General features: G+C 39.9%; 1 protein-coding gene and 1 long non-coding RNA gene across 3 annotated transcripts in view; both read left to right on the forward strand.

Moving 5' to 3' along the window:
- BRD10 (bromodomain containing 10) overlaps positions 1-13,026 on the forward strand; it is a 33,620-nt gene that overhangs the window by 9,958 nt on the left and 10,636 nt on the right. The window contains exons 2-4 of one of the 2 annotated variants that reach the window (XM_083419242.1): positions 51-251; positions 7,560-8,956; positions 11,072-11,148. In XM_083419242.1, coding sequence (XP_083275368.1) covers positions 51-251; positions 7,560-8,956; positions 11,072-11,148 — 1,675 coding nt within the window. The remainder of the gene's footprint in view (positions 1-50; positions 252-7,559; positions 8,957-11,071; positions 11,149-13,026) is intronic. The other variant, XM_083419243.1, reaches the window with a different exon arrangement.
- Positions 1,473-2,994, forward strand: LOC310668074. The gene is made up of 2 exons (XR_014506604.1): positions 1,473-2,758; positions 2,907-2,994. It is a non-coding gene; the product is annotated as an uncharacterized lncRNA (long non-coding RNA).

Here is a 13,026-nt window from a genome sequence, read left to right on the forward strand (position 1 = left end):
TGGTGGCCAGGAAAAATATTCTTGTGCATTGATTTGATTTTTCTTTCAAGGCATTTGAGAGAGAAGACAGCAATAGGAGTAACATCTAAAGGGTTCTGTGGGCTGGAAGATGAGAAGGGAACAGCTTGTACTTCAACAAGGCGGCGTTCAACACCACGCAGTTTAGCAGGCTTGACCACAGGCGTGTTTGAATCCGTAATGGTTCAGGTTCTGAGACAGGAAGAGCAACTGAGAGCAAAAGAAGAAAAGAGGTAAAAGGCAAAAGTGGATTGTTTTTAGCTGTTCTTTCCTCCCCAACCTCACCCCCCCCTCCCCAATTTTGCTACTTTGGGAGATCAAACATACCACTCACTTCCCCATCATTTCTGCCTCGAAATTGACTTCAGAGCCTAGGAGTTCTATGTAACTGAACATCACATTTAGGCAGTCAAGCATTTGAAAATGTGTCCTGTGAATTAAGTATATTGACAGTCTAGAATAAGAAGAATCACATGGTTCTGTTCTTTATTCTATGTCTTCTCCTCCATATGTTACCTTGCATTTCATTATCACATTTCTGTTGTTTTGTAATGTATTTGTCATTTTGTGTCTATTAAAACTATATTTTATAGCAAAGCACTTCATATTGCAGGGAGAGTATTTACCTTCTCAGTTTCATTAGAATTTTATCATTATTTATCCAGGTATCAGAACACAATCAAACAATACTTAATTTGCTTTGCTTGATATGGTGAATTGATATCCATGGATAATATTGGTATGTGGGGGAAATTGTATACATTTTGGGAAGGTGGAGAAGGAAAGAGAGACTGAAACATACGCGAAGTTACTGATTAGACAGACTGTCTTGCTTTGCTTCCGCAATTAAATAACGTCAATGATTATGAAGGCCTCTTCTCCTACTTCCACTTCTTTCAGAAGATGGGCTTCACTGCCCTGCTACAGTTCTCATTTGTTCTAATTCTTCATAGTTGGAAAATGCTGTGACTTAATGGCAAATGTTTACTCCTTTCTCAGAAATCGTTTTTTTTTAATACAAATTTCATTTGAATTTGTATATAATAATACTAAAACATCCTGCCACGTGATTGGCATGCAGAAGGGGAAGCAGGAGAAAGGTTTTTAGCAAGGTAAATGTGATAGTGGCCTGGCTGTAACACCAGTTTTCTGTGTTGTCACTGAATCATGCATCAGGTGTGGAGCATGGCAGTCTGACAACACTGTATCGCAGAACTACACACCTGACTAAAAAAGACACTTCTGACACATTTTCTCAAAGTCATGGTAACTCCACCCCAACATCCTGAAAGCTGTGTATGTGCATTAGCTTGAAACTACATGGTGTTAGATTTTTTAACAAAACCATGTCTTGATTTTTATTGTTCATCATGGAATAGTACAAAGACACACACACACAGAAAAATACATTAATTCTGTCAACACTAATCATCCCCGCCCCCCCGCCCAATATATACAGATTGACATTTTTGCTGAAACTGCACTGGTCAAATACTGAGATTAAATTAAATACTCTTCTTTGCTTAGATTATTGATCTTGACAGTTTGGTGGTGATGCATAATTTGGGTGCTTGGATGTGGTACAAGCAATTATTCATTGTGTGGACTTACCTATGTTTGTAGTAAGAATTGTAAATGTGGTGGTGATTGGACTGTTGTTGCACTGAAGCAGGTGGATCCCTACTGCAATGTTTGAGGCATGTGATTCTTGGCTGGAATTGCAGCCATACATGGAGAATTCAGGTTTTACAAGGGAGGCACATTTCACAAGGCATTATCGTGTCAGGACAGAACTTGTCAAATGCATTTGCACATTGCTTTAGTTCTCAAACACTCATTCCCTCCCCACACATAAAAATGTATTTTAACATCTCAGCAATAATTATTTTACAGTAAAGTTGAGTATGGTATGCCAAAAGGAGTACCTGGGAAAGTGTGCTATGTTGTCTTTAGTGCTATGTGGAAGAGCAACAAATAATTTCCTAGGGGTGGCTTGTTAGACTTCTGTTTTGTTTTATTGGAGATTAAAGGTGTCTAATCTTTAGCATGTCGTGGGGGAACAAGTGACCATGTGTCAACTAACCATTTGAACTGCTAAAAGACTTAATATTTTGTTTAAACATCCCATAAATATTGGTATGTGAAATTAAGATTCAAACTTGAGAAACGTCTATATGCATCAGCTTTGTTCTACCTTGCATTTTAGTTTCTGTGCTATTAATAAGTCCCCTTATCTGTATTATACTGGTAAGAATTCAGGCACATCAGTCGCATGCCATGAGGCCTAAACTTTCTCTTCTTGCTGATGGGTGGGTATGTGTTTGGCAGTGACGTTCTAGCAGTATTTTAGAGGGTTACAAGATGGATTCAATTTTTGCTGTAAATGGCTTTTATATATATATATTTGTAAGTTAATTTGGTTCTTTTAGTGACTTGTTGAAGGGAAATATCGTCACTGCATTCAGTTGGGCGCATTGTCGGTGTAGTTCTGATGTTTGCGGTAATACCTTAGTATTAGTCTTTCTGTTTCTTGCTACATGTTCAACTGTGGAAAGTTCACATGATCATCCTTTGGCTGCTGGCACAGAAGGCTCTATGTGTGAAAGGATTCACTGGGGGCACACAGAAGTGGAACATCAACTTTCAAAAGACATTTGGAATTCACTCTTCAGGCATGAAAGAGCAAACTCTTGTATAGCAGTGTGTGAATGGGTCATGTGATGCCAAATTAGGATGAAAAGTAGGCTGAGGTCCAAAGGACACTTGAAACACACACAAACTTTACCACTCTAAATTTCCATGTTACCTGACAAGTTGCTCACAAAACATTTCGCAGAAACCTCTGACGCAACACAAGGAGCTGCAGTCGGGGTGGGGAGGCAATGCAGACATGTATCTGACCTATTCTAAGTGAATTTGTTTAGCAACAGAGTATCAATCTTTTTTAAAAAATAAATAAAAAGTATTTCAAAATTGCTTTTTGCCCTTCAACGCTGTGATTTATTTGGGCATGATTGGGCTTTTTTTGTAGCATTTTCTAACATGGAAAGTTTTCCATGTTCTGATTTTACATGCTTCACTTGCACTTAGTAAGTATACATAGTTAACCATAGTTTAATGTTCTAGCATTATGGGAATGAGTCTGTTTGAATCTCAGGTTTGGGCTCCCTTTCCCTCCTGGCATATAAGGGATGAGATTGGAAGCATTTAAACTTCAGTTTCATCATTTTAAAACTATTTGCTCTTGACACCTTTCACTGAAACATAGATTAAACGAACCACAGTTTGTCATTAGCCACATTTAGATCTTAGCAAGCCTTTTGGTTGTGCATATGGCTTCTTCATGTGAGTGAATAAGCCAGGAAGTTTTCACTAAGAATAGTTTCAAGTTTTGTACAAACTGGGAAACTGTGGTTACCAGCCTTGGAGCAGGCAAGAATATTAAGCATACTTCATAGTATGGCTTCATGTCCTGACTTAGTTTCCCTGCTTGACCTTAACAGAGTATCGTTAATTAAAGAGTTCTAGTTTGTTTACTGCCCCTGCAAAAGAGGAAGACGAGAGGCTGCATTTGTGCCCACAAGGCTTGCTCATATCTTGGCTTATAATGATAATCAGAACTAGGCCATTGTCTGACATAAAAACAAGCTCTAGTTTGTTATACCTGGAAGCATCCGCTTATCATTGACCTCAGTGGAACTGACTTCTGAGTAGGCATGTATAGAATTGTGCTGTTAATTTGGTTCAAACACTCTGTTTAAACAAATTCAAAGTTGTATTTCCTTGAAATACCTGTAACCCTTTGAAAAAATGACAATAGCATGTGATCCGCTTATTTAAATCTTAACAAATAGAGAAGCCAGTGAGAATTTTACATATTAATTCCAGCACATCAAAAGAGCTTTGAAAGAAATATACCGGTATGTATGCTTCCTAGAGATAGTCACTTGAAGAAGTTAATTACAGCATTGAAAGTGATGAATTAGACTGGTACAATAGCTGTTTGTTATATTACATATATCTATCTATCTATCATCTCAGGAATTTTTCTGTAGAAGTTGTGATGCAGTTCTAAGCCAGGATGAAATTTTCCTATATTTTCTGGCTGTAGAAGAAAAATAAGAACAAGAAGGAGCACCAAACCCATGGTTAGCATTTAGGTCAAATTATACTTGCACCAGCCCTTAGGATCCTTTGACAACATGCCTGGTTTCACAATACAAATAATGTCAGTCAGTCATATTAAGAAACTGATTAGACACTAGCTTGGAATCCGATCTATTAAAGCTGTTTTTATTTGTTTGCTTTAACATGTTTCACAGCTGTGAAAGCAGCTTAATTTTCCTATAACCTACTCAACCAGCTATTTAGATAGTGCCCCGAAGGAGGAAATGTTTATGTTCCATTTACTGAAAATAGTAAATGTTTATAGTGTAATATCTTGTTACAAATGAAATTAAAAACAAATTTGAAATATATAAGTGAATACAGTTATGGGGAAAGCGAATGAACATTAAAGTTTTATTATCATAAAAAAGGATGTATTTTGAGTTTAAGATGTGACCAAGTCAGAGTTAAAGCACTATTACTTTCTATTATTTGTAGTTGGAGACTCTTAAGAATGCTGTATTCAGCCTAGCTTATTGATCTGGATATTTTTCTAAACGAGAGCAAAGTAAGATACTGAAATCCAAGTTGTCATGAAATTCTATCTTTAATCAAGATTCAATTGTACATCATAAAATGAAATAACAAAACTTTTTTTTAAAAAATCAAGCTGAAATTGGCAAAACGTAACTCTGGTTGCAAAGCACGGCTTTCCTATTCTTTTCCTCATTGCAGCCTGCTGAAAAGCTGCTCCTGATAGTCAAGGGCCCCTTTGGAATGGCATGCAGTGTGACACCAGTGGTTGTAGCAGGAAAAGAGAGGTGGGGAGAGAACACCTTGGATTAGTGGAAGTGCTTTCCTATTGCGCAAAGCATCATTAGCTACAAGCATGTCTTTCTAGTTTATAGCATGGTGTGTGTGTGTAGGAACAGTCATGCACACTCTTACTTGGAAGCAAGTCGTATCAACTTGGGTGGGAGTTGCTCCTGAGCACGCGAGGCAATTAACAATGCTGTGTGTTCTAACAATTAATATTTCTTTATTGAACAGCAAGGATTGACTTGCCATATAAGCACTTTTCTCTCTTTGTCTCTACCCGCAGGCTAATGGCCCCATGGCTCCTGCCTGTAGATATTGTGGAGTATAATTTAGGATCATAGACAGCTGCTTTATGCCAGACCAGACTTATTGTCGGTCTAGCCCAGTATTATCTACCCTGAATGGCAGCAGCTCTCCAGGGTCTCAGCCAGAGGTCTTTCCCTCACTCTTACCCCAATACTTTCACCTAGAGGGGCCAGGGATTGAACCGAATACCTTTTGTTTGCAAAGGACGTGCTCTCTCACTGATCTATAATGACCCCTTCGCTAAAACTCCCCCAATTTCACGCTGGTAATTGTCCAAATTATAGACAGCTGAACATGAATGACTGTTATAAAGGCTTGGTTCCAGCACACCGGATAATTGGACAAGTGCTAGAGCCCAGAAAGGCCCACTCTTGCCAGGCTACTGCCAGTCTCTGCCCTGGGCTGCTGCTTAATGATGCTAATAAGTGGCTGCTGTTGCGAACAGACTGCATGCCTGCTCAGGGGGCATAAACATGGGGATAGTGGCCTGAAGGTGATGCTCAGCAGTGCTCTGGGCCTTTGAGCCTGAACTCATCTGCACCATCATGTGAATTATGTTGGCTCCACCCCATTGTGTGCATGTTGTGGCCAGTGGCAGATTGAAATGGCGGCTCTGCCAAGTCCAGGTTTCAGACCTGGCAATCCATTCAGCGCCACTATGGCAGCCAGGCACAGCACTTCACTTCCTGTGGAAGTAGACTGCCAATCAGAATTTAGCAAGTGCGCTATGCAGAAGTTATAGCCACCATTTCCTTTCCTTTCCTCCTAGGCTGATGAGGCAGAGTTAAATGCAGTATAGATTTGAAGAGAAATGGCCATTTTCTATAACATCGTGCTCTATAAACTTTTTGGCATAATTCTCTCTAATGGCAAACTGTGATGGTGAGCACTGCCAAACTTGTAGCTATGGCAGGGACACTGAGGAATAATCTGCCTGATCGGAGGAGCTCTGATGTTAGCAGAAGTACAAAAAGCTCTTTAAAAAAAGAACCAGGGGCATAGTTGTTGGTATCCATATGTCTCAGGAGACAATAGAGGAGTGTGCCTTTGGGGGTGAAGTCAACTCTACAGCTGTAGAGACCAATACAGGAGAGACATGTTTTGTTGCAAGTGGGGCAGATGAAGATGTCTGGCTGTGCTGCTGTAGATGCAGCATGGTATTTCTTCTCTGTGTGCTCCTTCCAGCTGTCATTCCTCGTATGGTCACTGCTTTGGATGCACAACCTGATTGCCTGTCTCCAGACACTGCAGTCATCTGCAAGGGATTCCCACACAGTGGAGTTGATTTGCCAGCCTTCATGTCATGTTTGCAGACATCTTTGTAATGCAGAGCTAGTCTGCCAAGTGCCTGTTGCCTGAAGGCAGTTCCCCATGGAGCACATCTTTGAGAATCCTGCTATCTTCTATTCTGTGGACATGACCAAGCCAGTGTAGACGTCGCTTGAGACAGGAATGAAAGCATGCGGGGATTGTGGGCTTGGGAGAGCACATGCTTGTTTGAGACTCTGCTCTGCCATGTGATGCCCAAAATCTTCCTGATGCAGTGCATGTAGAAGGCTTTGAGGCATCGTTCCTGGTGGTTGTAAGTTGCCCATGACTCCCTTCCATAAAACAGCATGCTCAACACGCAAGCCTGGTAGACCTTCATCTTGGTATTGGATGTTAGCTTCACATTCTCCCATACCCTTTAGGAGAGGAGGGCCATAGACACATCCAAATATCCCAACAAGAATTGAGCTTACTTAATAGCCATGGAGTGCTGTGTCAATTGTAAAACAGAAAATACAGGAAGAGGTGAGGCTGAATGATGTTCTTGGAGGGAAAGATTGACTGAAACCCTGAGCATCAGCACTACTGTTAGGAGGAGGAATACACCACAACATTTTGTTGTAGGTTCCACTTCTTCTTTCTTATTGGTTAATGGTGTGCATGTGGAAGAACTGAAAGGGGAAAAGTCTTCTGCTGCATTTCCATTTTCTGTAGAACTAGGTATGGCATGTAGAACTTATATAACAAATATATGAAATGGAGAATAGAATATCAAAACAGTTGAATCTGATTAGGATTTTAAACTTGTTAATTGATGAATAGCTACCATGACCAGTAGCAACAGGGCCACATAAGTGCCAGTCTCTACCATTTCAGTAGCATCTGGATTTATATATTTCAGCTCTGTGGTGTTACCCAAAGTCAGTAAAAATCTTTATTTCTCCAAGTATGCTTTCTTTATTGCTTTTAGATAGACATTTTATTTTTATTTTTTTTCTTGCTGCCTTTAATACTAAACCTGACTTGTTTTGCTTTCTTAGGCTTCGAGAGCAAGAAAGAAAAGAGGCAGAAGAAGCTAGCCAAAAAGAAATTGAAGAATGGGAGAAGTCTCTTCTGTCCCAAGCATCACCTACTCGGATGGAAAACATGTGGGAAATCCCAGCTATTGGTCATTTCCTTTGTTTAGCACAGCATATTTTAAATTTGCCTGAAATAGTCTTTTATGAGCTAGAACGCTGCCTTCTGATGCCTCAGTGTAGCGCTTTTTTGTCTAAAATAATGACTTCTTTGTTAAGTCCTCCTCATCGGAGATCTACCTTGCATCGAAGGCCAACTCTTCCTTACAGGACTTGGGAAGCAGCACTTAAGCAGAAAGTACAGCAGTGGTATACAGCTGTGGGGCAAACGGACAATCCTGACAGCTGCGCAGAGAAACTTGGTCTTTGTCCTCAGTTTTTTAAAGTCCTTGGGGAAATTAATCCTTTGGAGGAAAAACCATTTCATGAGCTCCTGTTTTGTCAAAAGGTATGGCTGCTGAAAGGCCTCTGTGACTTTGTGTATGAGACCCAGAAAGATGTGCAAGATGCAGTACTCGGGCAGCCTATCCACGAATGCAGGGAGGTGATACTGGGTTACGATTACTTAGAGCATGCCTACGTTCACTTCCCACAGTTCTGTGGTGCAGATGTACGGATTTACAAGCAGAAACCTTTTCATGCCCCAGAGTTTCCAGCTCCTCCCATTAAGGTGAGAAGAGTACCGCGGATTAAACTGGAGAAAGTGAAATGTGAATATGTCTCCAAAAGCAACGGCGAAGTTAGACTCAGCGCTAAAGAAGAGCTGCCTTGCACAAGGGCAGAATCTGGAAACAATATCGGCTTAGCAAAGATGCACTTGGACTGCTTGGATGTGGCCCCAGAAAATGACACGAATTCCAACTGTGAAGAGAAAATTCGTAGGGACTGTGACTTTACAATAGATTGCTATAAAGAAAATCGAGATAAAGCCATTGTTCCAGGAGATGTTGTTAACTTTGGGGGGCCCCTCAGCCCGGGAGAAATCAGGGTTGTGGAAAATGGGGAGAAATGTGGTGAATCTTCTGTAGCGAAAACCGAGACCACCCCGTTAAAGGAGAACACTCTTAAAACTTGCCAGATGCATGTGAATGGGAATCACAGCGACAATCCAGACATGAATTGCCACAAAGTTGCAAAAGAAGCTACATCAGAGAATTCTGTAGAAAACAAAACACTACAGTTTACTAAAGTGCGAGCAAAGAAGAAGAAAAAGAAGAAAAAGAAATTGAAAGATATTTTGAATGAAAGCCTTCAGAGAAAGCGTGAGATTCACCTCCACTCATTGAAATCGTATAAACCTGAGATCCAGAATAAGTTGCTCATGATGAAGAAGAAAGCCAAACACAAGAAGCACAAATCAGGTAAGGTGATTTGAGCAAATACCCTTATTTCGGTCCTTTGCATGCGGATTTGATTTGGGCTTGTTTAAAAAAATGATTCTGATACTTAGGAATTTACATTGCTTTTTCCAGCCCTGTTTTAGTAGCCTATGGTAAAAAATACCTGACTGCTCACAGAAGATGGAATGAAAATTCAAGATTACAAAAGAAATATTACAGCTGCTTCAACTGGCAGTCAGTCATTGGGGAGTTATTTAGCATGAAGCTACATAGGTATCAATATAGTTTTCCTCATAGGGCAAATACTAGCGCAGTTTACATTGGTAAATTGAATTGGGTTGGGGAATGAGAAGGAGTTATGTGTCTTTCATTGATCCAGTTTGCCACCCCACCCTGTGGCTTTGAATTGGAAAAAAAATGGGCGATTATGGGAGCTCCACAATCTAGTTGCAAAGTAACCTTTATTAAGACCAAACAAAATGTCCCAAAATTGTGGCAAGTTTTCACGTTCTGTTATTCAGGCAAGATCCACAATGTGTGTGGGTGTAGGGAGGAGCAGGAAAAGTCACCACTCATTATCCACCCTGGTTGGGATTCAAGAAGAAAGAGCAATTAATTTGGGTGTGGACAGTGGGAGAAGGAGCAATGAATAAGGTTTAAAAAGGAGCCTTTTAGTGTGTGTGAGAGAGAGAAGGGGAGAGGAGAAGGGACAGAGCAGCAGAAATAATTTGCAACAATTTTCATATGTGGACATTGTAATAAAAGGTTGTTTAAAAATATAAATAATGTTTAGAAAGTGTGTTCTCCCCACCCCCACAAGCACCAGAACATCAGGATCATCCACCCAGTGCAATTGACAGTAGGCTGAAAACAGAAATACTATACTGTTTTTTTCATACAATGCATAATCACAATTAAGGTATGCATTACCATATAATGGGGTGATGGTTGCTAACTTACATGGCTTTGAAAAATAAGTAGACAAATGAGTAGATGTTAGACGATTTAGCATGATGCTAAATCGTTCCCAAATATTAAGAGACAATAGATCTCTGAAAAAACAAGTGCTATGGATAAAAACAGGTGATGATTGTTGCCCTTACACCCTGCTCCTGTGTTTTCCTGGAAGCATTTGGCTAGTCACCGCTATTTCCAAAATTCTTCTTTCGCTAATTCTTCTATTTTTCTATGATCCCCGAGGAGTTGAAGTTAGCATCCCTTCTCTCTGGAGTTGTCCCAAGAGAGAGACAATTCTGTACACCTATCTTTTGTCAGGTGGAACAATAAATAGGTAACAATGGGAGTGATATTGCCTACTGTAGGGATTATTGAACGTCTCTTACAATAGATGCATGCTTGTTAGTATCATTAACATGAAGCCTAAACTCTGTGTTGCTACCCTGTCGTACACAACTCCAGAGGGGATATCTTTCATGAATATAAAGTATTTTGTTAAATAAGTGAGATAGGGGGTGTATCCTCTGTTTTTAGTGGTCCCTATACAGCTGTATGGCTGGTTGACTTCCTTCAAAACTTATTTGCTCTATGCAAAGCACACTGATGACTCAAAGTAAGTGATTGGCTTTAGGGCTAAGAAGGATTTCTGCTCTTATCAGTTGTGCAAATGCAGAGGACTGTGGATCTTTGTCTTTTTGAAAGCTTTAGGCGTTGTCTCCTGGCAAGTGAGCTGACAAGCTTTTTGCAGGTAGAGAGCGGTATAGGTTGTTAAGGTGCAATTGTAATGTACGTATAAGATTTTGGGAAATTTTGTTTTTTAAGGGTGTTTTCAGAGTCGACAGGCTCCACGGTCAGGCCTATGTATATATAGTTCTCTTGGGAATATGAATATAGAGAGCCTATTGTAATAGGCAGGTATAGCTTTGATATGGGAGGAGGAGTCACAATATGGAATTTGAGCAGAAGGATTACTAAAAAGTATTAAAATAACTTCTTGTATGTCTAATTTTATGCAAATGTTACTACTCAAATACACCTTCCTGAAGAGAGACTTATCACAGTTTGTTGGTTGTTACACAGTCTTTGTTACCATTTAATTTTCAAGACTTTATGTAATTTGAATATATGGATATATGGATCTTGATATCGACAAATTCAATCTTTTTCTCTCCCTTTAAGGAAAGAAATCAATATCTAAAAAAGCAGTTACAAAGAAGAGGAAATCTGTTACGAAGCCTGCTGTTCCAGAATTTCAGGTAAGTGGTTATTGTTTTTTTAATTAGTTTTGCACTGTTTTAATTCTTGTACTTCATGTAGTAGAAGGCAGAAAGCCAAGAAAAAGCATTTTGTTTTTCTCTACTGGGACAGATGAACTGAATTAAGCTGACTTAATACATATTCAGTTATGTATATTTTAGTTGATACTGATAGTAAAACATACTAGGATTTGTACTAGAATTACAACAGCTAGAATCCAAAAGGGCTGTGTGCAGTTTCATGCAAAATAACAGGCTTTTATGGGGTGTCTTCCCACCAGATCTATTCATCCCATGAAAAGTCAGGGTTGCCTGACCTTCTGAACACTAGGCAATGCAACATGTAGTGCTGCTTTTTGGATTCAGGGGGAGTGGGGAATGTGTTGTTTATGGATCATAGATGAATAGACAAATAACTTAGAAGGGAATAAATTCACTTGTATGAATAAGCACTAACATCTAAAGTAAAAATATATTTTCCCAATTGTTTTTTTGGAAATGCCAATTGATACTGTCAGTCACTATAAATGTTAGGATTTTTAAAAAGAAAATTATGCCAGTGTTTTCAGTTTTAACAACTCGTGGACCCAATAGATTGGACAATTCCCTCTTGTGTGTGGTGCTGTTTTAGCTACATAGGATCCACCCTGGGGGAATGAGTTCACTATTGTTCTATGGGAAATTCCTCTCCTATGTTGACAAAATTACTAGATTATGAGTCCCATCAGTGGAGCCCTGCACAAGAGCTTCCACTTGTGCAGCAGGGCTTTCCCCCTCTCCTTCCACACTAGGTCCCCCATACTCCCCAGAACTGGCTCTGTGCAGGTTGGGAGCAGGTTGGGAGTTTGCAGAGGAAAGAGAGGGGATTATTCTGTCTGGCAAATATAAATGCTTGCCTTTATGGAATGATCACCGTAGTGTGATATTTGTATCCTATTAGGTTTAGTCAAAAAGGGTGGGAGGGGACAGAAAAAGTTGTCAACTTTTTTTTTTGTAACCTGGCTCCTAGGTCTTTAATGGGGTTGCCAACATTTACTGGCTACTGCTGTTTTCCTGCCTGTAACAACCAGTTCTTTTTAGCTATGTTGGTTCCCATGCCCTAAATTCACCCTAGTTTATTTCTGCAGGTTGCATGGTTGTTAAAGGTGCAGGAACAGGCCTAACTAAGATTCTTCTGGCCAAATGGCAATCCTAGTTGCAATTGTAAAATATAAATTCGGCAAATAAAGCATGCACAGTTGCTCCTGACCTGAATCTATCCCTTGCTTTTTCTCCCTGAATGTTACAAACTATTAAAGGCTAAAGCCTGACCTTTGAGTGCTTTCATCTCTACCTTTCATCTCCTTTCCCACCGCAAGTCCTTTTATGTCCCTCACACAGCCACATTCTGTAATTTTCCAACAGACCCTCCATCCCGGTCATTCACTCTCAACTCCACATTGCATTCCATTCTCACAGCATGTTTATACTGAGCATATGTGCAGGACACCCTTATTAAATTCAGTTTATTAACATTGGCTATCAAAATGCCTTTTTAATAAAAACTGCAAGTCATGGGTAATGGGACATGCTGGATGTTCCCCTTGACCTAACACAACAAACCATTTCCCAAAAGACTCAATACAGATGGGGAAATATTTCTCCCAAAACCACAACAGCAAAGTTTATGGAAGAAAGATGAACTAGCCAAAGTCTCTCGTTAAAACTCATTCTTCCCAAATTTGGCATGGACCATCCTCAAACCTATGTCTCCTACACTTGCAAGTTTCAAATCAACCCATTGACTATTTTCTGACTTCGGATGCCATAGAACCAACTGTTGCTCATTATAATAGTGGAATGTGATTTGGTAGAACACCTTTAACATAGGGTGGCCTT

Source organism: Podarcis tiliguerta (assembly GCF_965153285.1).
Source record: "Podarcis tiliguerta genome assembly, chromosome: 17".
Classification (NCBI taxonomy): Eukaryota; Metazoa; Chordata; class Lepidosauria; order Squamata; family Lacertidae; genus Podarcis; species Podarcis tiliguerta.